Genomic DNA, 27455 nt, shown 5'->3' with positions numbered 1-27455 from the left:
TCCCATTCTCCATCACCACTCGTTCACTTCCTCATTTCTCCTCTCCTTCCCGAGTCCCCGTGTCCAACTTTGATGCCCATATCCGGCTCCCATTGCTTCTCCGGGTGTCCACCTCTCCAGCTCACTGTCCTTTCCGGCAACCTCACCTTCTCTTTCCCACCTGGCTTTCCGCTCCTTCGCCTCCCGGTTCTCATCTCTCCTTCCCTCCAGCCTGACCTCCCCCCCCCCACACCCTCTTATGTCTTTTCGCATTTACTTTCTCTTTACCTAGGCATTCTCTTCAAGTTCGTATCCTTATTTTTAGCTTGCTATTTCCTCACCATTTTTCCTCAAATACCTTTACTCCCCCAAGTTCCTACTACACCGCCTTAGGTAGTAATCTGAAAAAAAAAAAACATTTTGATTTGGGGAAGTTTGGTAAGGTAAGGTAAAGACAAGATAGGTTAAGAGTCAAGGTAAGAACGTTTCGTCCTGTGACTTATCGTAGGGCTCACCTGGAAAAAGTAGCAGAAAAAATAGCCATTTTGATTGGGGGAAGTTAGGTGATGTAAGGTAAGACAAGATAGGTTAACGAGTCGAGGCGAGAACGTTTCCTCCTGTGACTTATCCTGGGGCTCACATCACGCCAATTTATTCCCCAGGCGTACCAGTACAAAATCGTGTGGTGATGACAAAGTAAACTACCTATTGGTATGGGAAGGACGAAGTCCTCTCCTGTTCCCCTTGATTTATCTTCGTTTCCCATTTCCGCCTCGTCTTCACTTCATCTCGTTGCTTACTGTTCCTTGTCACTGCAGTGCAGATTGTATCCAAACAGTGATAATGTGGCCTTTGCACTGTTGCTCAAGTAAGCTTGGTTCACCTCTCCTTAACACGCTTTACAAGATCTTGGAGTAGGTGTTTGAAGTGATGTGTGAACGGGGTATTTGGAGTTTAACCAACGTGTTCGACAACCAGATACCCCGTTCACACATCACTTTAAACGCGTGTCTGTCGAATCGCGTTCGACGAACTGTTACCGTGTAAACCCCCTCTTAAAGGACAGAGCTGTCAGCATGCGTAGTCTTAATAGATGGTTCTGCGCGTCAGGCGGTTTTATTGTGTAACTGGGGTCTGATCCCAAACAGGGTGTCAGGCAGGGTGTCACAGTTCCCTAATCAGAGTTTAATTATTTGGCGTCTCGTCAGAACGAAATCCATGTATCAAGCCGCCATTGTGGAATATTTGAAATATGATAATAATAGAGAATATTAATCATTGTATTTAAATTCTAACGCGCATGTCTTCACTTTTTCTTCTGTTAATGTACATAAATTTCATCAATCCCATCGCAAGAGTATATTACCTTGAATCAAAATTAAACAAGAATTTAAGAACTAGATAAAAACAGAAAAAAATGTATATAATGCTGCCTTAGGAGCTGCCACCTAGCGGCAAGAACTGGAATGTCAGTCGCGTCCCGTGTCGACATAGTAACCAAGGTCTAAGTAAACAGGTCTAACCGCTGGAGCAGTTCTGCGCAGCTTCTGACGTCATTTGGATGCGTCCATTTTCTCTTTGTGATACACTGAAGAAAACTGTGAAACGCCAAGGAAGACAGGAACTATAATATTTTATATATTATATGTATATATTATATATCATATATATTATATATATTATATATTCATATATATATAGACAGGAACTATAATATTTTATATATATTTATATATATATTTTATATGATATTTGTCAGAATATAACTAATTGAGTGGAGCCGTGCGAGCGAAGGCGACGTCATTTTCGAACGACGGACCAGCTTCAACTGACAGCTATAGGACCCGCTAACCCCACTTTGAACAACCAGGTGACGTTCACGGGTCCGCTGCGCCAACTCCCTCGAAATTCGGTCGGAAGTGGTTAGACCTTATATTCTTAGATCTTGTAGTAACCAATGTATGTTTGCATGACGATTGCCAGGGTATGTTGCCCATCAAGATCCTCATTTGTGTCAAAGTTTTTTGTAGTTTCTTCATTGAAAGGAGCACCCAGTCACTGGTAAACAATGTTTGCGTTCAAGATGTGACGCACAGAACCGGGAAGGGTTTTCTTGTGTAAACAATATCCATAATACATCCTAAGGTTTGAAAAGAAACGCTCGTCAACTTTGGATTTCAAACTGTGAGTTGTTGTCATTGTAGTAGGGTGTGAATTATACAATTCAGTCTCGGGTTAACTCGGCAGTATTACGTTTATTAATTACGCTGATGTTTTTCTCACTAGACCTAATGTTTTGGAATGGTTAATATGTTTTAAATATTTTTGTTTAGTTATTTATTATATACTAATTTTTGCACGTTTTTATATATATATATATTTTTTTCTTCTTTTTTAATTGTAATGAAATGCAGACGTATACTTTACACGTTTGTATTAATTTTATTTGCTTCTTTGTGTTCACATTAATTCCTCGAGTTTCGTTTCGACTTCTCGTCCATTTCCTTGCGTCTCTGCCTTTCATTTTTTCGTCTCTTCCACCCATACTGGAAGGCCCATCACATGAAAGAAACAGAGTAAAGCCAACACAACAACAGTTGATATAGGCATGTTTAATTGCAAGGTATGTTGTTATGTGCAGTCTTTGTTCGTGTTGAAGAGGCCGATGTAGAAGACATTCCTCCTCTCTCTCTCTCTCTCTCTCTCTCTCTCTCTCTCTCTCTCTCTCTCTCTCTCTCTCTCTCTCTCCCTCCCCCTCACTCCTCTCACCCCCCAATTACTTTCTTCTTCTTATTTCAGTACACCTAACCTTTCCCCTTCCTTCTCCTGTCTCTCCTCCTCTTCCTCTTCCGTCTCCCCTCCATCGGTGTTTGTCAGTAGGCAGGCCACGTGGAGTACGGTGCCCTCGCTCGGTTTTGGTGTTGACACTCAGGAGCATCTCACGTGCGCGCGCGCACACACACACACACACACACACACACACACACACACACACACACACACACACACACACACACACACACACACACACACACACACACACACACACACCCCCCCCGAGCCTTACCTCACTAAACTCTCGCTTGGTGTTTTTAGGGAAACTCCTAACGGTTTCATAATGAAGCTGAAGGTCTAAATTAGACGTGAATTGTTAAACAGGGTCTGGACAGATCGAGATGGCGTTGCTGCTCGAGGAGGAGGAGGAGGAGGAGGAGGCAGGATGCAACCGCCTATGAGCAGAATAGCTTTGTGCGTAGTAATACTCTCCCAACGCTCCGTGGTGGTCAAGGTACCGATGAAAATCTTTTGGAATAGCGTAGGGTTCCACCTGCACGGCATTGGGAGTTCTCTGCCTAGTTGGGATTGTGCGGCTTAGGCATGACGAGGGCGTCCGTAGAAAACGGAGTATAGAGGAAGCAGGGCAGATATCAGGGAGATAGCTGCTGCCGACGTAAAATACGTAAAAGGGTGACAGTGGAGCAGTGGGGAGAGTAAGTTGTGAGAGAGGGCCTAGAAGGAGAGGACGGGAGGTGAGTGACGGGGTGTAATTGACGTTCACTGAGCGTGAAGGAGAGGGGAAGGTTCTGTCATTTGAATAATATCACCTAGCTGCAGCTAGAACAGAACCATGCGATCATTTCATTGGCAGATTAATCGAGACAATATTCCCTCAACTGGAACGGAATAGCATGAAGTTAGAATAACATATTTTAAGGTGACACATCTCCACATCCCATTAAGAGCCGTACACTGCTGCATGTCGTGAGCTAGTCACACGACTGTAGGGACAAAAAACGTAGAGATTCAGGGATATTTAATAACGGTTAATGAGAAATGCGCAGAAGACATTCCGAGTCTTTGTGTACAATGTTCACATGTGTGCGTTTGTATAAATGTGCGTTTTCTTCAGTTTCCACATTTTTCGTTGAAAGTTTATCTTTCCGTTTTCTGTCACCAATTATTTCGCATCAGAACCCAAAAGAAACGTAAGACAAACGAGTGGTTCTCCTCACCTCTTTTCGTTAAATTTAGTAGCTAAAGTAGAACATAGCTTTGCGTCTCTCTCTCTCTCTCTCTCTCTCTCTCTCTCTCTCTCTCTCTCTCTATATATATATATATATATATATATATATATATATATATATATCTCTCTCTCTCTCTCTCTCTCTCTCTCTCTCTCTCTCTCTCTATATATATATATATATATATATATATATATATATATATATTTATTTATAAAAACATATTTAGGATTAGCCACCATTCTCGTTTCTCATAGACGTAACGAGAAATGGTAACCCTTTGTGTTGTCGCTGCCACGTCCCGTTTTGCCTCAGGCAGCCATCACATCAACTTTGGCGTCTTTTATTGGGTTTCTCTACATTTGAATTTCCGTCGTCATCACACTTCTTGGCCCGTGATTTCTCGCAGCTGCCTAAGATAATCCGGAATTAAACCTCTCCAACTCGACAGCACCTTCTTTCTGAACTCTCCCTCCCATTTTACCATGTCATCAATTGCTCTTCCTCTCGTTTTCCCGTATCACTTCCCAATTTTCTTTAACCCATTTTCTCCCAAAATTCAACAATTCAGACACTTTGTCATCGTTTCAACATCTGCTGGCTTGCCCTCGTGTTCATGTTCACAACTCCACGAGCAGATGTGTGTAATCTCCATTAGCTCCTGACCCACGTATACCTTGCGTAGGTATCAAGTTGTCTGCATACTTTAGTCTGCATACCTCAGTGCGTCACTTACCCCGAGGTATCTCTTTCTCTCTCTGCACTTCTCCAACATATGCTGTTCTTCAATGTGTGCTCTAACGGGCCACTCCCGTACCTCGCTGCCATCCCATTGTCGCCCATTCAGTCACCTGCTGCATCTTGTGCGCAAATCCTCTGATACACTGACCACGCAACCTCAAAATCTCTGTCGAAATTCTTGTTGCATTTTAATGACATTATTGCTTTCCTTCAGACCATACAGTCACCTTATCAGCTCCCCTTTCATGTTTATGAGGTTATTCTTAGGTTCCCTTGCATCATTGCATTCTGTTTTCACCTTTCTGTCGGCTCGGCAGGATCGCCCCCCCCCCTCTCGCACGATTGTTCCTAACACTCCAAACTTGTACGGATGCAATTAGGAAAATAGCTCCCGTTTCCCTCAACTTGACTGCTGCCTTCAGTCTTGAGGTTTTAGATAATACCTTGCACAAGAATAGCATAATGCGGGGGATGGGGGTGTCACTTGCTTCTCACCTTCTCCCGTGCTGGTATGAACGACGTAAAATATTTTAGTACAGACGGGGTGGTAGTACTCGTAGGTCGAAGTAGGTTAGTGGGTAGTGCATCCCCCCTCACATCGTGCGAAGACATATTACGCATTGTCGTCATCTTTGCAACTTACCACGGCGTGACGTCATGTCATGTTGAAACATAATCACTACATTGTTCTCCTGAGGGCATAATGATGGTTTCTTGCAACCGATGTGCGAAATAGACACTCCGATGCACGGGTAGGGATAAATCCTGGTTGCCACGCCGTTCAAACGTCACGGCAGTCAGTCTACCCTGCTCATTGTGCCAACGTGTCACCAGTCGATGTAGGCGTGGCACGCGTGTGATGGTAGGCGTGCCACGCGTGGTGTGGGCGTGCCGCGTGTTGGCGCGGTTAGGCCACGCGACTGGCTGGCTTGCATGACCCGCCCGCCAACGCTTCGCGTATGTGCGCATGCGTGCGTCAACTTGTTGCTGAGCGTGGTACAAGGCGCAGATCAATACCCGATGTTTACACCAAGACTAACCACCCCTCCTGCCCTCCTTTCCTCCCTTGCTCGCTCGCTCGCTCTCGGGCGCCACCGTCTGTGCTCCGTGGATAGGGCGTGGGGGTATGCAACCCCTCCTCCCCCCCACACACACACCTCCCCCATGCCAACCATCGCAACCTTCTCATGCCATGACGTAATCGAATGTGGTTTTGTTTATCAATATGCCTTAGCAGTTCGTTACGACGTCTCCACGTGTTTTGCGGGTCTCCCGTCGTGGATGTCATCATCTTATGTTCCGAGATGGAACGAACGTGCTGCTCGGCCCATGTAGCGCATCTTGGCGAAACAGTTAGTAGTGCTCCAAGTCGAGGCTTGTGCTTCCCTTAGAGCATTATTAAAGCATATCTAATGCTGAGTCCACGGTGCTTGCTGACTGTTGGGTGCATGGATGAGACTCCAGTTCCCACATCTGCTTGCTCATAATTATAACAATTTCATGTTCCCTTTTGCAGTGTTCCTTTCCTTCTGCGTCTCCCTCCATCCACCCCAATGTCCGTTCTCTACATCTACCGTAGTACACATCTCACTTTTTTTTCCATTGCACAGGGTGCTCGCACTATTTTTTCTTCTTTCAATCACTCCTCTCTTCACCCCCCTTTTCATGCCTTTCTCGGCATGCATATTTATTCTTTTATATATTTCCAGTTACTTTCCTAACCCCCCCCCCTCTCTCTCTCTCTCTCTCTCACACACACACACACACACACACACACACACACACACACACACACACACACACACACACACACACATCTCATGGCGCTGTGGTTAGAGCTCTGGCCTGCCACTACGGAGGTCCGGGTTCGACTCTCGCCCGGGGCTGAAATAATATCAGTATCGCAGCGCTGAGGGGTGTTACTCCAACTCTCGTGGGCGGGGAGTTGGGGGTGTGTGTGTGTGCAAGGTCATAGCATTACCCATAGATCGGACCTACGAGCTCTGAGCTCTCTTCCAGGAGGGAAATAGCTATCGATCACGAGTCCAACACGTGATCCAAAGACCAAGTGAATACACACACACACACACACACACACACACACACATTTTTCCACACAGAGTGGTGGATGTCTGGAACATTTTGGACGAAACAGTGTGGGCAAACACCATACAATAATTTAAGAACAAAGTAGATGTTGAGAGATACAAAGACGGGTCACTACGAACATAGCTCCCCTTCCCGTATAATACAACTAGGTAAACACACACACACACACACACACACACACACACGAGCTCAAGAGAATAGAAATGAGGGTTGAGACTAAGAAGTTACAGAAAGATGTAGAAAGAATATATTAATGGAGACAGAAGTGGAAAATGAATTTCAATATCGACAATGTTAAAAAAAAAAAGAACTCCATGAAAAATAAAGAAGGCAAGGTATTTGTAGGATATAAAGGACATTTTCCCATATCGATTTATGAATTCGTGGAACTGTATAGAAGAAATGATAGATTTAATTTCGCATATGTTGTCTGGCAAAGCCCATTTTACACTAGTGGTTTGAATCGCGAGGAAATCGCGGCGTTACTAATGCAGTCATGGAAGAAATGTGCGGTTGTGTGTTAACGCAGTACAATGAAATTGAATCGCCTTGTTTCAAACCGCTAGTGCGTACAGGGTCTAAGTTTTACCTGTGTAAACACGGTCGGTATCTAACGGGCATAAGTCTTAATCAGTATACTACAATAGGTAAACGCGCGTACACGCACAAATTATTCCTGCACCAGTCTCCGAGTGTTTGAAACCGTGTTACCGTGAACGACTTCCAGAATATCATTTCGCTTCCCAAGGCACACCTCTTTTCCACTCTCCTCACATGGCCTCTTCTGACCACTTCAGTGCGAGTCAAATTCTCGCGCGCACCATCGGCTGCCATATGTGCGATGCAACACTACTCGCGTTATAAAATATAAAGTCACTGCTGTATTACTCGTTCTCCTTTACCCTCGAGTAATAATAAACACAGAAAACGTGATCAAAACAGTTCACATAATCCGGGGTAACTCGTGTACAACTACACAAAAAATAAAAATAATCAAGACTGATGCCGGCATCCTTGTGTACCCACGCGCCCCTCATGGCACCTATTTAGGCGTCATCGCACCGAAGTGGTATACAGTACATTCCTGGGAACATTTCCTCTCGTTTTGCCAGGGACCTCGTTGTCTGCCACGTGCGTGTACTTCCATATTCCCTCCAGGGCCGCCTCCTACTCTTCTTCATCTCGTACAACTGACGCTGAAAGGGTGCGCGTGATCACGCACCTGAAATGTCGACATAGACTGACGGGCAACATAACGGTGGCACTGGTCTGGGCGCGAGCTTTTGTAAAGGAAGTTGGGTGGGAGGAGGGGGCAGTAACCAATATGCGGTATTTGCCAGCGAGCCGATATACATATAGGAACGAATATGAGATGCCAAATGGCAGTGCGAGTGTGTTTTGAATAGTCTGGATATATGATGGAATTATGTCATTCGTTGTGTTGACAACCAACGGGTTGAAGTTTTGTGTACAGGAAAGAATCATGTTGCATTTTTGTTTTGGGGGTAGGGGCCAAATAATCAGACTACGAGCATTCGGAAATGTTGACATTTCTATTAATGTTAGGTGTAAGACTTAGTTGTGGAGACATTCGACACTAGTTGGGATGCATCGAAGATATTGCCATGTTAGCACGTCACACGTTACATATTTGCGTGTGCGCACACATTTAAGTTATTGCGTATTCTAATCATATCTGTTTTCTCTTTCCTTCAGTTGATTGGCCTGGCCCTGACTGGAATGTCCCTCTATGTCTTCCTGGATGATGATACTTTTGGACCGGTAACCCAGGATGTTACTGCGTACAATTACGTCCTCTACTTCTTCATGGTTGCTGGCGGGCTCATGACATTGGTTGGTTTCCTAGGATGCTGCGGTGCCCTCCAGGAATCACAGTGCATGCTGGCTACAGTAAGTTTGTCAACATTCATTTTCGAGTTTCCGTTGCTTTTCGTGTAATTGTATTAACAAACAATAATTTAATCTCTGTTTCTGTCCCAAATCTTTCTCACTCCCTCTTTCACATTCTCTCTTTTCTCTATCTCTCTTCCCTTCCCTCCCTCTCTCTCTCTCTTCCTCTCCCCGCTTCTCTCTTCTCCTCTCTCCCTCTCTCTCTCTCTCTACCCCCCCCCCCTCTCTCTCTCTACCCCCCCTCTCTCTCTCTCTCTCTCTCTCTCTCTCTCTCTTCCTCCCTCTCCCTTCCTTTCAGTTTGTTTGATTCTTTTGGTGAACAGACTGGTCAGAATCAGACATTTTTGTTTTGCATTGGAACACACCTAACATCTGAAAAGGACTAATAGATACAGTGGATATAAATTTCTTTCTTTATGAAAATATGAATATTTTATTTCACATATTTTTTTATATATATATTATTATAAAGAGGGACCAACATTGTGGTGACTAATGGCTGGTACCAGTAAGTGATGATCCTGCAAGAAATGTCTGAAAGAATAATCTCCTTAACATTCATCTTAACAATCCATGGACATCTTATCTGGAGGTGCAACCCTGTTTCTATACAAAGCCCCATATCAATTTCATTTGTATGTCTTTTTTCACCTATAGGTAACTTGCAAATGATGATGACTTTCCTCCTACTTCTATATACTGGTGACATAGAAAGTCCATACTAATACTAAATACAACAGTCCAGTGTTTCTTCTGAGCGAGATCTATGGGAAGGCTCAAGGACCTTTGTTTGTCATGGTGGGGTTGCAGGTTTCCAGCTAGTGAAACTTGAAGCAAACATCATTACCAATGAAGAGTGTAAGCTTTTGTTGGTCTTGTGAATCGTCTCCTTCACTTTTTTAAATCATTTTTGCTTTCATGTGGAGGTACAACACTAAGGATCTGGCAATTTTTATATTAATCAACTTCAGCTGTCTTTCATCCACATTTTCACATAATGGGAGTTGACTACTGCTGACTGCTCACCCTCTTTTACCAACTGGTGACAGAAACAGACCATAAGTAACAATAAATGTTGTCTTGAGTTTCATGGACTGGAAAACTGTGACCCCATAATAATATTTCTATGGTCTTCCCATGGATCTCTTGTAAGTAATGTTGGGTTTGTTTGCTGGAGGCGAAGGGAAGGGGAGTGAGACTGACCAGTTCTGTCCTTGTATGAAAAAGTGGAAGAAAGACAAAGTTGATAGATCTTAGGCTTGATCCAGAGATAGTGCCAGCCCCACAGGGCTTTATCTCCAATCTTCTAGATCAGGGGTTCTCAACCTTTTTCCTGTTACATACCCTGAGAGTCATCAGACCATCGACCCGTACCCCCACCAATCTGACACAGAATGTAGAATGGTAATTGTTAGGCTAGTTTGAAGGCAAACTCAGTTGGAGAGAATATTAATTTATTTATTAAGAGATGAATGTTGGGTGCCAAATGATAGCTTGCTTTAATTGTGATAAAAGGGGGGGAGACAGTAGGGGAGATGATGACTGTGTGTATCAAGTCATGCCCCAACTTGGTCTGCTTGCTGGGGAGGAAGGAGGTGAGAAAGCAAGGAGATAGCGAGCCAGGTTCACTGTATGATGCTCCGAGGCAATCTGAATCTTCGGCATTTATCTGGTCTTTATATACCCAGACCTGTGCTCTGTGCTCTTAATTGGCATAAGGTTCAAGTGTGATGCGTGGGAAGTCGGGAGCAAAATGTTCTCATGCCAGCGACTCCTTAGGTATTGGAGTGTGCATTCCCCAACAAATTCATTGTGCATCCTCATGTGCCTGGCCAAGGTGCAGGTTACTCATTGCTGGCTGATGCTGGTACTGCACATGTGTTTCTCAAGGAGGATTTGTCTGGGTGAGGTTGGTCAAGGCGCTGGTTAGTCATCACTGGGACCCGACAGCATCTGTTGTAGGCTGGTGAACTGCACATGTACTTCCACAAGTAAGCTTTGGTCGAGTCAAGCAGCCGGGTAGCACAAGTGTGTCCCCATGAGACCTCTTGCAGGTCGGCAAGGTCATGGGACGGACCAGAGAAGAGGCGAGGACAGAGGAGTGAAAACTAGAAGTGAGGGCAACTTCGTAACAGTAATACATTAAGATTAAGTATACAATGGTAACTCAATGGATGTGAAAATGGTTCAAATTGTAAGGACTTTATTCATCATTTAAGCATTAACATAAAAAATGCTCAATGTTATCTTTCTGCAAATTTAATGTTTAGATGATCTTTGCTAGTCATCCAAGTACCCCTGTAAACCCCAGGCTAAGAACCCCTGTTCTAGATGTAGGTGAGTGTGTACTGGGATTTGTAGATGAGCAGATTCCTTTTGACATCAGTCTTGTACGACCACTGGGTCCAGGTGCAACAAAATTGTATGTGTTACCATATGGAAGAGGATTTTAATTTTTTATTATGAATTATGTACTTTATATACAACAGTAGTATGTTGGTGCTTAGAGCACAGTATTATCAAAATAAATATAGCTATAACTTTTTTACCCTTCCATAGACACTCTCCACTCCTACATACACAAATTACTGTAACCTTGTACATGTACTGAATATCTTTTTGTAATATGACTGTTTCCAAATTTTATGATATTTCCCCCATCATTTCCACTTGATACACACAACAGTTTTGTTTAGAGCATTTGTGTTCTTGCAAGCAGTTTTCTGTTGCATGCTATTTTACAAATAATGCTTTAGTTTACAAATTCCCCATTTTAGAGAGGGCTAGGATAGTGCCTCCTTTTGGAGAACTTTTGAAAGCAAAGAATTTAATGTACCGGTAGTATGCCCACACTGAACTTTCTTCCAGACAGTCTCAAACTACTTCCACTCCTGACCTCTACTCCAAGTAGTCACACTAAGCTGCTTAGCCAGCATTATTATTTGTGTTTACACATTGGTGTTAGCAATGTTTATTTGTTGAAAAGTTAATCTTATTGACTTGCCTCTGACGAGAACATGTTTCTCCCACCAGCTTTGCTGTTACATCTATTTGAGATCCAAACCAAGTCAGAAGGGTATGAAGGGTACCAGAACAGAGGCTGAGGTCATGCTTGCCAGAACCTCAGGAAGTTCTTGCCAAGAATATACAGTAGTAATCTTAGGGGTGCATACCCTAAACACACTGTTTCATCAATTTCTGGCTCAGTGGTAGTGCTGCTGGTTGGTCAGAGCAACCAGTGAAATAGCCTGTCACTGAAGATAGTATGCAATTCTGTAAACAATGGCAACATTGCATGTCAATGATGGCAAAATATGAAAAAAATTGGGAACCACCAGATGGCCAGGCATTGCCTTGTGCAAATGAATGATTAAGTAAAATATCTAATGAGCCTTTACTGGGTAGAGAGCACTCAATTATTCAATATGTTTTCTTTAAAATGTTAAGAATCCATGGTGGCCCGGGTAATGCTCTCATGTCAAGTGAGCATTCCTTTGGTGAACTCAAAAGTTGGTGCCAAAAGTAAGGGATAAAATGTAATTAATACATACATTTGAACCCTTTTGGGCTCTCATGATGCCTTAAACAGACATCACACATAAATAATCAAACCAAGCACCTTCCTAACACACTATTACACTTTAAAGCATATGTGTCCAGACGTACCTCATATCTTTATGGTCCAATTTTGTTAATTTTATAATTTTCATTATATACATGTTTATTTTATTTTTATCCTCTCATAGTTATATTGAGATTTGCTGACAAGAAACCTCAAGGCCTGCAGCAGCTGACAATGGTCCTCAAGCCTTCCTATAGATCTCTGTGGGATGAAACCTTGGACTGATGTTTGCATTGTATTAGTGTGGGACTTATCACCTACTGAAAGTAGGAGGGGAACATTCACTAGTTGTCAGCCTTTCTTGTGTTGAAATGTGGAGGAAATACGAAGTTGATAGAGATATAAGGACTAGGTGTCTTATCTCCAAATGGAAGCAAGGAAGTTGATGAGGTATGAAGAAGATGGGTAGCAGGGGGATGACTGATGACCATCTTACAGGCCCACCTTGTGAAGGTACCTCTTGTTTATCCCTGGCCCCAGGGTTTCTCTATAGGTTTCCCACTGAGGAGTGGAGGGTTACCAATAATAGTGTGAGAGGGTACAGCTAATTTCCAATTTTTTTCTCTTATTTGCAGTTCTTTGCCTTCTTGCTTGTCTTGTTCGCTGGTCAATTGTTTGCTGTGGTATGGATGGTGACCAAACGAGAGGATTTCCAGAAGACAGTTACAGATACCATGAAGACCTTTATACAGCACAAGTATGGTGAGGATGGCAAGGATGATCCCAAGACATTGGCTTTCGATCGTATTCAGAAGGATGTAAGTGCATTATTGATGGCCTTTTGAAGGTTTTAATTACATGTTTGTGCTCTGTGACAACCATAGAGCTCAGGGTCATGCATTATTGTGTACAAGTGAAGATAAATCTTAAAACCAAGAAAAAGAAGAAAATCAGCAGCTACTTTACTAACAAAATTTATACTTTTTCTTAATTTGTTTTAAACAAGGCTAATGAAACTATTACAGTATACCCACTCATTTCATTTGGTGTTAGGGGCTGGAATGTGAAGGCTTAGCAAGAGGATTTTTTTTCCATTTTTTTCATTTTGATTTTTGTTAACACCTCATACATTTCAGTGGCTAAATGAATAGATATTGTCTGAAACTGTTAGTGATTTGTGTTTTTATTTGCAGCTCAAATGTTGTGGTATTAATGGACCAAGTGACTGGGCCAGGTCTAAGTTTAATGATGTGGATGAGAAGTCAGAAATTGAACTTGGCGTTACTGGGTTAATCCAGGCGTATCAAGTCCCTGAATCTTGCTGTGCTGTCCCCAAGGGAATAGCTTGTGATGCTGCCCGATCTGTGAAAGGAGCAGGTCTTCTGACGGGCACAATTTACAGTGAGGTAGGTAATGTACATATTGTAGTTTATTTGGCAGTTTGAAGTCAATTAGGCATATTTGAAGGTAATGGAAAAGAATTATGTATTTATCTAATTGTATAGCACAAGAGCTACATTCAAGGAATCTTTCCCTCCACATCCATGGACAAAACTGCATTTCTTTGTCATTCACTTTACATTTTTAGTTACTTTCTATGTCCCTTGCACATCTCCATACTTTTTTTTCATAGTTCAGAAGACAGCATTTATGTTACCTATGTTTCTTCTGTTAGGAATAGTTCCACCTATGTTTCTTCTGTTAGGAATAGTTCCAGCTTATCTAGTTGTTGTTCTTATAATATGTTAGCTAGGCTGGGAACCATTTTGGTCATTTTTGTGCAAGTCACCATTCACCATATGGATTGGGCATATAGAATGATAAAAAGACTTGGAAAAAGAATGTGGAAAGCAAAGTGGATGGAGTGAATTTGAGAGGAAGACCTAGAATGAGGTGAATAGATGGGGTGAAGGGGACTTGTTGCATATGGAATGTCTGTCGAACAAGAAAAAGTGTGGGGAAGATATGAGTGACTGGATGGAGATTATGAAAGGATGATGCATTCTGAAGGGATTTTCTTCTTGTCTACTTCGTACATTATTTTGAGTTGATGAGAAAAGAGGGAAGAAGTCAGTATGATGAAGCAATAGGGGTAAATAAAGTCAGGGGGTTCAGCCTGCCATTAAAATGCTGTGTCTTGCTGTATTGCCGTGAACCTGAGTGGTAAAAGAGGGGGACAGGGATGATCCTTTATCAACGAGGTGCTGAGATTGGAGGGGTATTAAATGGACTTAATTTTTGAAGTGTGTGTGTGCTTTAATTATCCCACCAGTTATCAAAGGTCGAAGTGAGGAAACGCCACTATATGCTGGTTTCACTGATGACCACAATAGTGAAAGCACACATTAGTGTGTGCTTTGATTGCCACCCCACTTACAAGAGGGAAATAAGTATGTATTTACCGTGTTTTTGGATCACGTGGTGGAATTTTGATTGACATGGTACTCTCCCAAATGAGAATTTAGAGCGTGTATATAGATAAATATATGGGCAATGCTGTGACCTTACATGTGCATACACACACACACAGAGTTGGAAAAGGGCTAATATGGTATCAATTCACAAAGGTGTAAGGAGATGCCTCTAAACTATGGGCTGGTAGCACTGATGAGCATAGTAGTGAAATTATATGAAAGGATTGCCCATCTGTACCCTTTACCCCCACAACCCAACTCCGCCTCTCCATCACACTTATCACTTCTTTCCAAACATTATTTTATTCATTTATTTATTTATTTATTATTATTGGCTGAGCGGGTTAGGGCGTCGTTACCTGCGGCGAAGGTCAAGGGGATGGCTGTTCGAATCCTGTCACCGACGAAGTTGAACCAAGGGCGTGGTTTATTAAATTCCACACTACAAAGTCCTCTGTAAGGGGCACCGTCCTAGCCTTCTGATGGGAGGGAGTTTGTGATGTTAAACCATATCATCATCATCTTTTTTGTGCTGTGTCTTGCGACAGGGATGACCCGTCATCCAGGTGCCAAGATAAGAGAGAGGGTGGAGGGGAGAGGAGTGGAGTGGAGTGTATTAGGGATGAAATGGGTAGGAATGGTTTTTATGCCTTTTTTTTTTTGGCTACCTCCCTTGTAAGGGGGAAAAAGCCTTTGGTATATGTATGTATTATTATTATTATTATTATTAGTTTTTTTTTTTTTCTTTTTTTTTTTTTTCAAAAGTCAAACGCCTTCCCCACCTTGCATCTGTTCTCCGCTTCTGCACTTCCCCATTTCTTCTTTGCAACCATTCTTCATATATTCTGCCACCACCACTACTATCACCTCTTTATCCCACATACCATTTTTGTGCACTTAACTGTTCTTTCTAGGTGTGAGTGGAAAATGGTTGTAAATGGACTGTGAATTGACATGGCCTAATGGCATTTCTCCTTGTCTTCTCTATTTTTGCATGATGGGACAAGGAGGGAGGGTCATCTTGTAAATGAAGTGGGGCTCTACTTTTCTTCTGACCAGGGCAGTGGGCAGGAGACAATGATGACCTATCATCAACAAGTGGTGGAAAGTGAAGTGAGCCAGTTGTTTGCAGGTGACACTGCACTTCTAGCTAGCAGAATTGGAGGATAGACTGAAGCAATTTGGTGGTGAAATTAGGGAAGGTGTGTGGGAGGAGAAAGCTGTAATTATATATGGGCTAATGTAAGGTGACGAGTTGTACAAGAGTGATGGTGGATTGAGAGCAGTTTAAAGGGTGAAGGGCTGGAGGAAATTAATCTCTTGCAAGGGGCCTACAGGTCTAAGGTAACCAGCAACAGCTGTTGGATTGACTTGCAAGTAGCTCAAAGAAGAAATATTGTGTTGTCTGTGTATGGCTAAGGTAGATGCAGTATAGGATGAAGTGTTCAGTATCTTCTGTGTGATGGTAGTTGCATCTTGAACAGTTTCTGTGTTGGTATTGTTTCAGTACTGGATTGTAACTGATATGCAATTATGCTAGCATGGTTCTTGTTTCTCTTAGGAGGGATTTTTCTGTAAGGCAGGAGGGGTTGATGTAGAAGGGAGTTAAGTGGTTGGTCTTGAAACACACTCTCTCACTTACTCTCCATGACCTTGTGATGCCTTTTTATTCAAAATCGGTTTAGCTTTTCTGTCTTCCACCCCTTCTTTTATGTTCTTCAGCAATTTGTCTATCTCCCCCACAATCATATTGTTATGTTTGTCAGATAATAGGTTGTGTGTATATACCTAATTGTAGTATACAGGAAAGGAGCAATGCTCATTGGGTCCAGTCTCTTGTTCTCTAATTTTTTATTATACCTAGACTTGAATTTCATCTATATCCTTGATTTCTAATTACAGTACTACCTCTCATTAACGGACTAAAAGGGGGGTAATGGTGTCTGTTGATGTGAATAATCCGTTGATTTGGAGTGGTTTTTAGGTGGCATAGTGATTGCACAGCACTAAACAACAGCACCAAAAACACTGAAAACACCGAAAACACCGCAAACACAGCTAATTAACGTCCGTTAATGAGAGGTAGTACTGTATTATATTTAGATTTGAACTTGTGTATTTTTTTTAGCACAATACACCTGTATGTGTGTACAAGTGTACATGTATGCACATTTGTGCACGTGCTCATGTATGTTGCTTGTCGACTGCAGAAGCTGTTTCCATTTAGGGTTTGGAGATAAGAGGTAAATTCTTGTACTTTGAAAATCGGTGAGAATTTATGAATTAGATCTGTGTGATGCAGATGTATGATTAGGAAGAAGACTGTTGAGGGCATTAGCAGTTTTTATGGAGTGTATTTAGGGATGGAATGGGTGGGAATGATTTTATGCCTTTTTCTTTTTGGCTACCTCCCTTGAAAGGGGGAAAAGGCCTTAGTATATGTATGTATGTGTGTATATATATATTTTGTGGTTATATATGAGTTAACCCTGGATTCTGTGAACTGATTTGATCATGTTTTCTGTGTTTATTATTACTCAGAGTAAAAGAGAATGAGTAATACAGCAGTGACTATATTTTATAATGTAAGTAATGTGATACATCGTTCATACGGCAGCCGATGGTGCAAGCAAGAATTTGACATGTACTGAAATGGTTAAATGTGCATGGATGTGGTACAGATGAAAGTAAAAGGGAAGAGATAGGCATTCTGTTTGTGATATGAAAGATGGATATGTTGGCATTTAGTGAAACTAAGTTGAAAGGGACGGATGAGTTTGAGTTTGGGAGTGTAGTTGGGTGTCAGGAGTGAAGAGAGGACAAGGGAGAGAAGGGGTGGTTATATTAGTAAGTGAAAAGGTAGATAAGTGTGTGGTGGAATAGAAGGAAGTTTTCTTAAGGTTAATGTGGATGAAGGTGAAACTGGGGAGATGCAAGTCATTGGAAGTGCAAATGGGCCTGGTAGCAAGAAGAGTGTAGAAGATAGGAAGGGTTTTTGGATAGATTTAAATGAGTGCATAGAGGGTTTAGGGAGAAATATCAGTGTAGTGGTATTGGGAGATCTCAGTGCTAGGGTAGGAGACAAACCAATAGATGGAGTGGTTGGGTAAGTTGAGAGTGGATTCGGATAGATGGAGAAAGGAAAAGGACAGAAGATGGCGAGGTGCTTAGAGTAAACTGCTTAAATGAGAAGAAAAGGGGGAGTAGAAGAAGCTGAGAGAAGAGTGGGAGAGAGTAGAACTAGGGGTGGAAGAGGAATGGTGATGTTTCAAGGAGGAAGTCACAAGGTGTGCAAAGATGGTGTATGGAACAAGGAAGGTTGCAGAAGAGAAGATATGAGCATTCACAGATTGGTTGCAAAATATGATGAGAGGTACAAAGATAAAAAAGAAGTAAAGCATAAGATAAAGGAAGCAAAGAGGAGAGCAGATGTGAAATGGGGGTAAGAGTATGACAAATTTTTGAAAGTAATAAAAAGATGTTTTGGAAGGAAATTGAGAGAGGAAGGGGAGGCGAATCAAGTAGAGAAGAAAAGGTAAAAGGTGCAGATGGAGAAATGATAATGTGAAGGATAGGAAGGGAAAGGTTGCAGTGGGAAGCACTAAAACAATGACTGTGATGAACAAGGAAAATGTAGGGGAAATGAGAAAAGATGAGATGAAAGCAGTTATTTTTTTTTTTTTTTTTTTTTTTTTTTTTTTTTTTTTTTTTTTGCATCCGACCTAGATATGGATCAAAAGGTCTCCTGTCGGCATGCTTTGCCTTTGTAATCCTTTGTAAAACGATGAGAGCATGTAAGGATCCTGGGTTAGATGGGTGTCATGGAGACTTGCAGAGTATCTAAAAAAAAGGGAGGAACAATGATGGACTTGGTGATAAGGTTGTTTAATGTTTGTTTAAAAGAAGGTAGAGTGCCAGATGACTGGAGGAGAGCCTGTATAGTTTCACTTTACAAGGTAAACAGGAACAAGTGTGAGTGTAGTAGTTTCAGAGGGATCAGTTTGTTGAGTGTAGTTGGGAAGGCTTATGGAATGGTTTTGATTGAGAGGATTAAGAAAGGAACAGAGGAAGTAATTGGTGAGGAACAGTATGGGTTTAGAACAGGTAGGGGTTATGTAGATCAGATTTTTGTGGTAAGGCGGATATGTGAGAAAGCATTAAGAAAAGGTAAGAATTTTTTTTTTTTTTGGGGGGGGGCTTTTATGGATTTTGGAAAGGCTTATGACAGGTGTAGACATGGAGGGACTGTGGGAGGTATTTCAGATATATGGAATAGGAGGAAATCTGTTAAGAGCAATCATGAGTTTTTACATATACCAAGGCTACAAGGGAGGTAGCCAAAAAGTAAAAGGCATAAAATCATTCCCACCCATTCCATCCCTGAATGCACTCCACACCCCTCCACCCTCCCTCTTATCTTAGCACCTCCTGGATGACGGGTCATCCCTGCACCTTGTCCACTGCCCTGGGTCAGAAGCAGTGTCGCAAGACACAGCACATCCACAGCAAGGCTGCTTCATTAAATCAGCGACCCCCCTCTCTGTTCTCCCATGCATAAAAGGAGAAGACGGGGAGAAATCCCTTCGGGCTGCGTCAAATTTTGTTCACACATACTACCTCACCCCCCATCCTCCCGCCCATTCCATCTCATGCATCACAACATCATCCATATACAACCATTCTCCATTCACCCGTCTTCTGTCCTCTCCCGTCCTTCCTCAACAGACATTTCCCTCTTCCCCAAAGCCCATTTCACCCCATCCATCCACCTCATCCTAAGATGTCCCCTCATGTTCACTCCCTCCACATCTGCCTTCCATACCTCTTTACTAGTCTTTCTTCACTCATTCTTTCCATGTGTCCAAATCATCCTAATACACTTTCATCAACCCCATCTCCCAACTCCCTTTCCACCCCCGTTCTTCTCCTCACCTCCTCATTTCTCACTCTATCTAACCTAGTAACCCCCATCATACTTCTCAGACACCTCATCTCAAACACATTCAAACTACTCCTCTCTTATGTTCCATGTTTCTCCCCCATACAGTGCTGTTGGCACAATCACTCCTTCATACAGTCTCCTCTTAGTATCCATTCCCAAATGTCTATTCCTCATTACACTCTTCAATCCACCAAGGCATTTACTCGCTTCTCTCAATCTACATTCTACCTCCACCTTCACTCCACCTTTTCCTGCCACATTTGCACCCAAGTATCTAAAACTATCCACTTCCTCCAGTCTACTGCCCCTTTCACCCCTTGTACATCTCATCACCTTACTTTTAACCCACATTTATCTTTAGCTTTCTTCTATCACATATTCTCCCAAACTCTGTCACCAACTTCCTCAGTCCCTCCTCCGATCCTGCCACAAGCGCAGTGTCGTCAGCAAACAAGAGCTGGCTCACCTCCCACTTTTCTCCATTTTCTTTAACCATCACCAATCCCTGACCCACTACCCTTGCTTTACGTCTTGCACTACCCCATCCATGTATAAGTTGAACAGCCAGGGCGACATAACGCATCCTTGATGAAGTCCCACCTTTACCTCGAACCACTCACTCTCTCCATTTCTAATCCTGACACAAGCTCTACTCTCATAAAAACTCTTGACAGCTCTTAGAAGCTTTCCTCCTATCCCATATATCTGCATAACCTCCTGTAGTGCCTTTCTGTCTACCCTATCGTAAGCCTTTTCCAGATCCATAAAAGCCCAAAAAACATCCTTCCCCTTTCCTATAGCTTTCTCACATATCTGTCTTACCACAAAGATCTGATCTACACAACCTCTACCCGTCCTAAATCCACACTGTTCCTCACCAATTTTACAAGAGTAATAGAGCCTGTGTTAGAATTATAAATGGAGAGAGTGAGTGGTTTGAGTTCAAGGTGGGACTTCACCAGGGGTGTGTCATGTCACCATGTCTGTTCAGTTTATACGTGGATGGGGTGGTGTGATAAGTAAATGGGAAATGGACTGTGGACTAGAGATGGTTAAAGAGAATGGGGTAAAATGGGAGATAAGCCAGTTCTTGTTTGCTGATGACACTGCGCTTGTAGCAGGATCAGATGAGGGATTAAGGAATTTAGTGATGGAGTTTGGGAAGGTGTGTGTGAAAGTAAGGTGATTAGATGTACAAAGGGAGAGGATGGCAGCAAATTGGAAGCAATTATTAAGGTAGAGACTGGAGGAAGTGGATAGTTTTAGATACTTGGGTGCGAATGTGGCAGGAAAGGGAGAAGTGGAGGTGGAGGTAGAATGTAGATTGAGAGAAGCAAGTAAATGGCTTGGTGGACTGAAAAGTGTAATGAGATATAAACATTTGGGACTGGATGCTAAGAGATTGTATGAAGAATTGATTGTGTTGACAGCACTGTATGAGGCAGAAACATGGAACAAAGAGAGGAGGAGCTTAAATGCGTTTGAGATGAAATGCCTGAGAAGTATGGTGGGGGTTACTAGGCTGGATAGAGTGAGAAATGAAGTGAGGAGAAGAGCGGGGGTGGAAAGAGTGTTGGGAGATAGGGTTGATTAAAGAGTATTGGGATGGTTTGGAAACATGGAAAGAACGAGTGAAGAAAGATTAGTAAAATAGGTGTGAAAGGAGTGTACATGATGGGGCAAATAAGGATGAGATGGATGGATGAGGTAAAAGGGGTATTGGGAAAGAAGGTAATGTCTGTTTAGGAAGAAAGAAGACAAGATAGGGGTGAGTGGAGAATGGTTGTGTATGGATGATGCTGTGATGCATGGAAGGGAGTGGGTTGGGGATGGGGGAGAGGAGTAAGGGAGCATGTGTGAATGGTATTTTGATGACCAAAATGAAGCAGCCTTTCTGTAGTCAGTGGACAAGGTGCAGGGATCACCCATCATCCAGGAGGAGCTAAGAAAAGAGGGAGGGAGGAAGGGGTGGTGTATGAGAGTGGAGTATGTGGGGATGAAATGGGTGGGAATGGATTTATACCATTGACTTTGGCTACCTCCCTTGTAAGGGGGGAAAAGCCCTTGGTATATGTATGTATTAGAGCTTGTCTCAGGAAATGGGGAGAGTGAGTAGTTTGAGGTGGAGGTAGGGCTTTGTCAAGGTTGTGTAACATCATGGTTGTTCAACATATACATGGATTGGGTGGTATGAAAGGCAATTGTGAGATTGATGGTAGAGTGGCCTTCCTTGAAACTATGAAGGTTGGGGGAGGTGGGTATTTCTGAATTAATTTTTGCTGTCATCGGCATTTTCATTAGTTTGGATGCAGAAAAGAAGACTGGGAGAAATTCCTTCGGGCAGTGTCAGTTTATTTCTCACACGTACCTTCACCCCCCATTCACTCCTATCCTCTATCCTCTCCTGTCCTTCCTCAACTGACATTCCCCTCTTTTCTAAAGCCCCTTTTACCCAGTCCATCCATCTCATCCTAGATCGACCCCTTGTGTTCACTCCTTCCACACCTCTTTTACTAGTCTTTCTTCATTCATTCTTTCCATGTGTCCAAACCATCCCAATACACTTTAATCAACCCTATCTCCCAACTCCCTTTCCACCCCCCATTCTCCTCCTTACCTCCTCATTTCTCACTCTCTCCAGCCAGGTAGCCCCTATCATATGTATGTATCTGTTATTATTATTCTATATTATTATTATTATTTTGATTTTTTTGACAGGGATGCTTTAATCAACTGATGGTTGTCATGAGAGACAACATGTGGATTCTACTGTGCATTGGTGTTATCATCGGATTGCTGGAAATTTTGGGTATGATCTTCTCCATGGTATTGTGTTGTGCTGTTCGTAGGATTGATGAGTTCAAGGCGTAAACAAGGGAAAGGGAAACATGGTAAAGGATACTTGTAAAGGAATTGGGGGATGATTGTCATCACTGAGACTGTTGTAAATGATAAAGAGGGGATTGTCGCTGCTGGAAGATGGATGTACATGATAAGAAGGGATGGAAGATTGCACAAGATGATCAAATTTAGAGGTTGCACACAACTGAATAGTACAAGAGTTGGTGGGGATTACAGAAATGGCCTCAGTATGTTTAGAAGAGGAGTATCAAACTTTGATATTTGCCCAGTTAGTTTTATGGTATTTTGTTTTAGGATAAAGTTGAATAGTTTGTATTTGGTTACAATCAAGGAATTGTACTTAGTTGATTGTAAAATGAGAATCAAATTGTAACAAATTATATAAAAAAAAAATGCTGTAGAAAAGTCCATAGGTTACAGACGGCTTTAATGTAACTTTTTTTTTTTTCTTTTTTTTTCTTTGATACATCCGCAGGCCATTGTGGGTATAGATGTTAAGGTTGATTTTATGTAAAATCATATTGTTATGTCAGATATGGGGTATGAGTGTTATCTTGTATGCTATTTCAATACTACCGATATACTCATTGGTTTACTTTTTGTGCACACACTCCATTTTTAAGACAAAAAGGTGTGAACTATCTGCTGTCACTTGAGAATTGAGTTCATATCACCTGTCACATGGCACAAGAGTACATTTAGTCATCACATGCTACAAGTGCTACTTCTTTCAGTAACAACGGAGCATGTCACTAAAGTTCATTTATTTAATGTCGTGCAGTGAAATGTATGCTCCTACATTCTGCTTGAACACAAATTGCTTTGTCAGGTACACAAAATAAGAAGGTAAGGTCTCTTATCTCTGTAACAAAGACTTGTAAATTATATAATATACCTACACACAAATCCCACTCCACTGTGATGTGCTCATTGAAGTGAGGCAACTACTGTATAGAATTGGGATGTTGAGGGTGAAACAGCAGGCACCCCCCCATCCTCATGTGCAGGTGCCAGGAGAAAGCAAGCAGGACCTCTGTTAGGAGGACGTACCCCCCACCGGGAAGACACAGAAGACTTCCCAAATATTCTTTAACATGTGTACATACACACACATATATTGTACACAAAACATGTGGGGTTTGGTTGTGTTCAGTAGTATTTTAGTCCTGTATCTGAATCTTGCTAAGAACTAAGCACGATTTGTGATGGCACTACTTCCCTATGCCATCGTTGTTGTATTGACCCTTGACCCTTCACTGCAAATTGATCCATTTGTGTACTCCTCCGCCATACTCCGCAGCAATTTTCCTGTAACTGATCATTTATCATAAGTTACATATTATCATAGGAAAGGGAGGAGTGGAGGTGGATATAGAATGTAGATTGAGAGAAGCAAGTAAATGAGAAATAGACATTTGGTAATGGATGCTAAGAGGAGATTGTATGAAGGAGTGATTGTGCCGACAGCACTGTGTGGGGCAGAAACATGGAACATAAGAGAGGAAGATTTTGAATGTGTTTGAGATGAAATGCCTGAGAAGTATGGTAGGGGTTATTGGCTGGATAGTGAAAAATGGGGAGGTGTGGAGAGCGAGAGTGTAAATGAAATTGGGAGATATGGTTGATGAAAGAGTATTGGGATGGTTTGGAAATATGGAAAGAACGAGTGAAGAGAGATTAGTAAAAAAGGTGTGGAAGGCAGAGGTGGATGGAGTGAACATGGATGGATGGGCTAAAAGGGGCATTGGGAAAGAGGGGAAGGTCTGTTGAAGAAGGAAGAAAACAGAAGATGGGAGTGAGTGGAGAATGGGTGTGTATGGATGATGCTGTGATGCATGGAAGGAAGTGGGTGGGGGATGGGGAGGGAGTGTTTGAATGATATTTTTGACGCAGCCCAAAGGGATTTCTCCCCGTCTTCTCTTTTTCTGCATGAGGGCATGGAGAGGGGGGGGGGGTCGCTGATTAAATGAAGCGGCCTTGCTGTGGATATGCTGTGTCTTGCTACATTGGCTCTAACCCAGGGCAGTGGGCAAGATGCAGGGATGACCTGTCATCCAGGAGGAGCCAAGATACGAGGGAGGGAGGGGGGTGAATGGGGAGGTGGAATGGGTGGGAGTGGATTTATACCTTTGTTTTTGGCTACTTACCTTGTAAGGGGCTAAAAGCTATTGATATATGTATGTATGACAATACTAATGACTTGCAATACTTGCTGCAAGACCCTGTAATTCTACCTGTTTGTATAGCTGGACTATGTTCTTTATCATGGGTAATAATCTTGTAATAACTCTTATATAAATTCTTGCACAAGTAAGGAAGCACAAAGTTCCAAGTGACAGTTGGGATAAACTGTCTTGTACTGCAGGGGAATGTGGGTGGGGGGGGTTATACTTTACTAATCTACACTGACCCTGATGAGAACATGACCCTTTCAATAATATAAGAACTAAATGTTTGTGAATATTGTTTTCTATGCCCCTTTTCTCATTCTTTTGTATATTTTTTATTATTATTATTTTATTTTAATTATTATTTTTTTTAATACAAGGATTCCATTTAAGAGCCAGAGATCTGCATGGCTCTTAATTTCCTCTCTCCTTTTTAGTTCAGCAAGTACATTTGAAGCATATGCTTCATGTTAAGTTCAGAACAAATGTTTTTTAACATTAAGGAATGGGACAATTTTCTATTTTGGACCATGCAGGTATCATACCACTTTGTGCTGCTTGTATTATAGTCCATATCTGCTTTAAGTGAATACATCTTAACATGACTCGTGGAAAGTCCAAGCACCCAAGCTTGTTTAAGCACCCTGTGTCGTCATGTGATCCACTTTGCTGCTCATTGTCAGCTACATGGAACAGCACCATAATTATTATTTTTTTCCTTTTCATATAACTTGTGGGTTTGAGTGCGGCCCCTGTGTGTAGCTTAGTCATATGGGTACGAGGATCCCTTGGTGCTACAGGGTTGTCCTGTTCCTCAAGTTTTGACCACTGCTTCACTACAGAGGTTCAAGTTCCTGTCACTATTTTCTTCAGTTATTCATATACATATATTTTCTTTTGTAACTACTTTTTGTAAATGATAATAAATTAGAAGGTTTTCTACAAATATATCGTAGTGACTAATTGGTCAAAACTTTACCTGTTACAGTACCACCAAACATATTTTCACAATGTTAAACTCTTGCCAACATTGATCATTATTTGTAATCCTGTACCAATAAACACGTAAATAGTGCATGATGTATGATGTAACAAACACCTCTTGTGCAAGGAATAATTCAGATACTTTTGGAAAAGCTATCATTTTATTCAATTGAATTTTAAGCTCTTACCAGTATTGTGAAAGACGTATATATATATATTTATATCTGCTAAGCATGATAACTTGCTTCTTAATTTTTTTTTTCTTTGATAAATTTTCCTGCATAGAAAATTAACTTTATGAAATTAAAACAAATGGTAATTCTGCTAAATAAACAAATGCATCAAAAAAAGCCCATCACATCTGATAAGAAACAAAACCCTCCAACAGAACCCAAATCAAAACTTGGTTTGGCAAGCTTGCTTTCCCTTGAATCCCTCCTCCAGCCTGTTTAATTTTTTCTTCTAAATTTTGGGGGTGGGGGTGAAACAGAAGATAACTGTCAAACAAACCAATCATGAACTGCAAAGTGGTTAACAGTTACAGCAACTGCAAACCAGATTTGGATTAAGGGCCTCTGGTTTATTTTGCTTCAAATGATAATTCAAACATCAAGGCACAGGTTCCTCTGTCACTGCCCCATACAACCTGTTCATCACTGGCTGATAGATGACTACCTTTCACATTCAAGGTGAATTGTAATAAAAAGTACACAGCCATGTTGGCAAGTCAAAAGGGCAGCTATGCATAATCTGTGGCAGCAGGCAAGAACATGCCTGATCACAAGGCCAGCCCACCTGAAGGGTTAAAATGCCACCCAGTGTACATTGCTAAGCAGACCCAGCACCATAAAGCACCCACCGCTATCACACCATATTTACAATCTTCACTACATAAGCAATATGTTAACCCTTCATTCTCCCTACCTAAAGGCTGGAAAGAAATCTAGTCCAGCTGAATCATTAAAGACTTAATTTAAATCTTATTAACTTTGATCATTTTTATACCCTGCAAATGTATTGACCAAATGCAAAGAAAATAGGAATTTTAAAGTGAATAAAATTGTACTCTGAAAAAGACACCCCCCCCTTCTCTTTTTTAATAAATTGAAAACTGCCACAGCGCTCTCCATTTGTCAACTGACTGGTTTATATTTTCTACACTGCCAACTCTCCTCATCAGGGCAGCTAAACATATTTCCACAGTAACTACAAAAGAATTTTTTTTCATCTGTAAGTCCTTTTCTGGACTCTTGACATAAAAAAGCCTGCCCTAACATATGACAATTAAAATATTGAAACAAAACCTGAATGAAGCTATCCAATAAAAGATAACCAGGATTGCATAATACATTATATGGAATAAGGTCCTCTACCTCCTCCCTGCCTTGAGTATTTCCAGCCACCTGGACCTCAGCAATGGGCTGCCTGCGTTGGAATGTTGCAGTTATTGCTTACTTGGTCTTGCGCCCTTGGAAGTATCTGAGACTAAGAGTCTGGTCTAAGAGGTTGTGGTTTGCTGTGGTGGCGGTACAAATTGGACAGGCATGCAGTGACAGCCTGCAACTGGTCTCGTGACTTCACAGTATGTGTGCCTTTCTCCACAAAGGCATGTCTAGTATCTATATTCATTGAGGTAATTACTGTAGTACAGTTTATTCCTGACTTTGGTATTCTGACAATTCCTTACTGGGAATTGTGCATGGCAATATGCTATTCCCTAACAGTAATCAGTCCTGCTTACCCTCTTTTTACTAGTGGATA

The 27455-nt window shown here is 41.9% G+C and overlaps 1 protein-coding gene across 1 annotated transcript in view; it reads left to right on the top strand.

Moving 5' to 3' along the window:
- Nucleotides 1-25785, top strand: part of LOC143018585 (CD9 antigen-like) — a 118641-nt gene extending 92856 nt beyond the window's left edge. Inside the window, exons 2-5 of the mRNA XM_076174078.1 lie at nucleotides 8568-8762; nucleotides 12960-13142; nucleotides 13518-13730; nucleotides 22399-25785. Of these exons, the coding sequence (XP_076030193.1) occupies nucleotides 8568-8762; nucleotides 12960-13142; nucleotides 13518-13730; nucleotides 22399-22551 (744 nt within the window). The 3' untranslated portion in view covers nucleotides 22552-25785. The remainder of the gene's footprint in view (nucleotides 1-8567; nucleotides 8763-12959; nucleotides 13143-13517; nucleotides 13731-22398) is intronic.
- The last annotated feature ends 1670 nt before the right edge of the window (nucleotides 25786-27455 follow it).

Source organism: Oratosquilla oratoria, chromosome 35 (genome assembly GCF_046742065.1).
Source record: "Oratosquilla oratoria isolate Oo_2021 chromosome 35, ASM4674206v1, whole genome shotgun sequence".
In the NCBI taxonomy this organism is placed as follows: Eukaryota; Metazoa; Arthropoda; class Malacostraca; order Stomatopoda; family Squillidae; genus Oratosquilla; species Oratosquilla oratoria.
The sequence above is the reverse complement of the archived record's forward strand: the minus strand, read 5'-3'. Positions and strand labels throughout refer to the sequence as shown.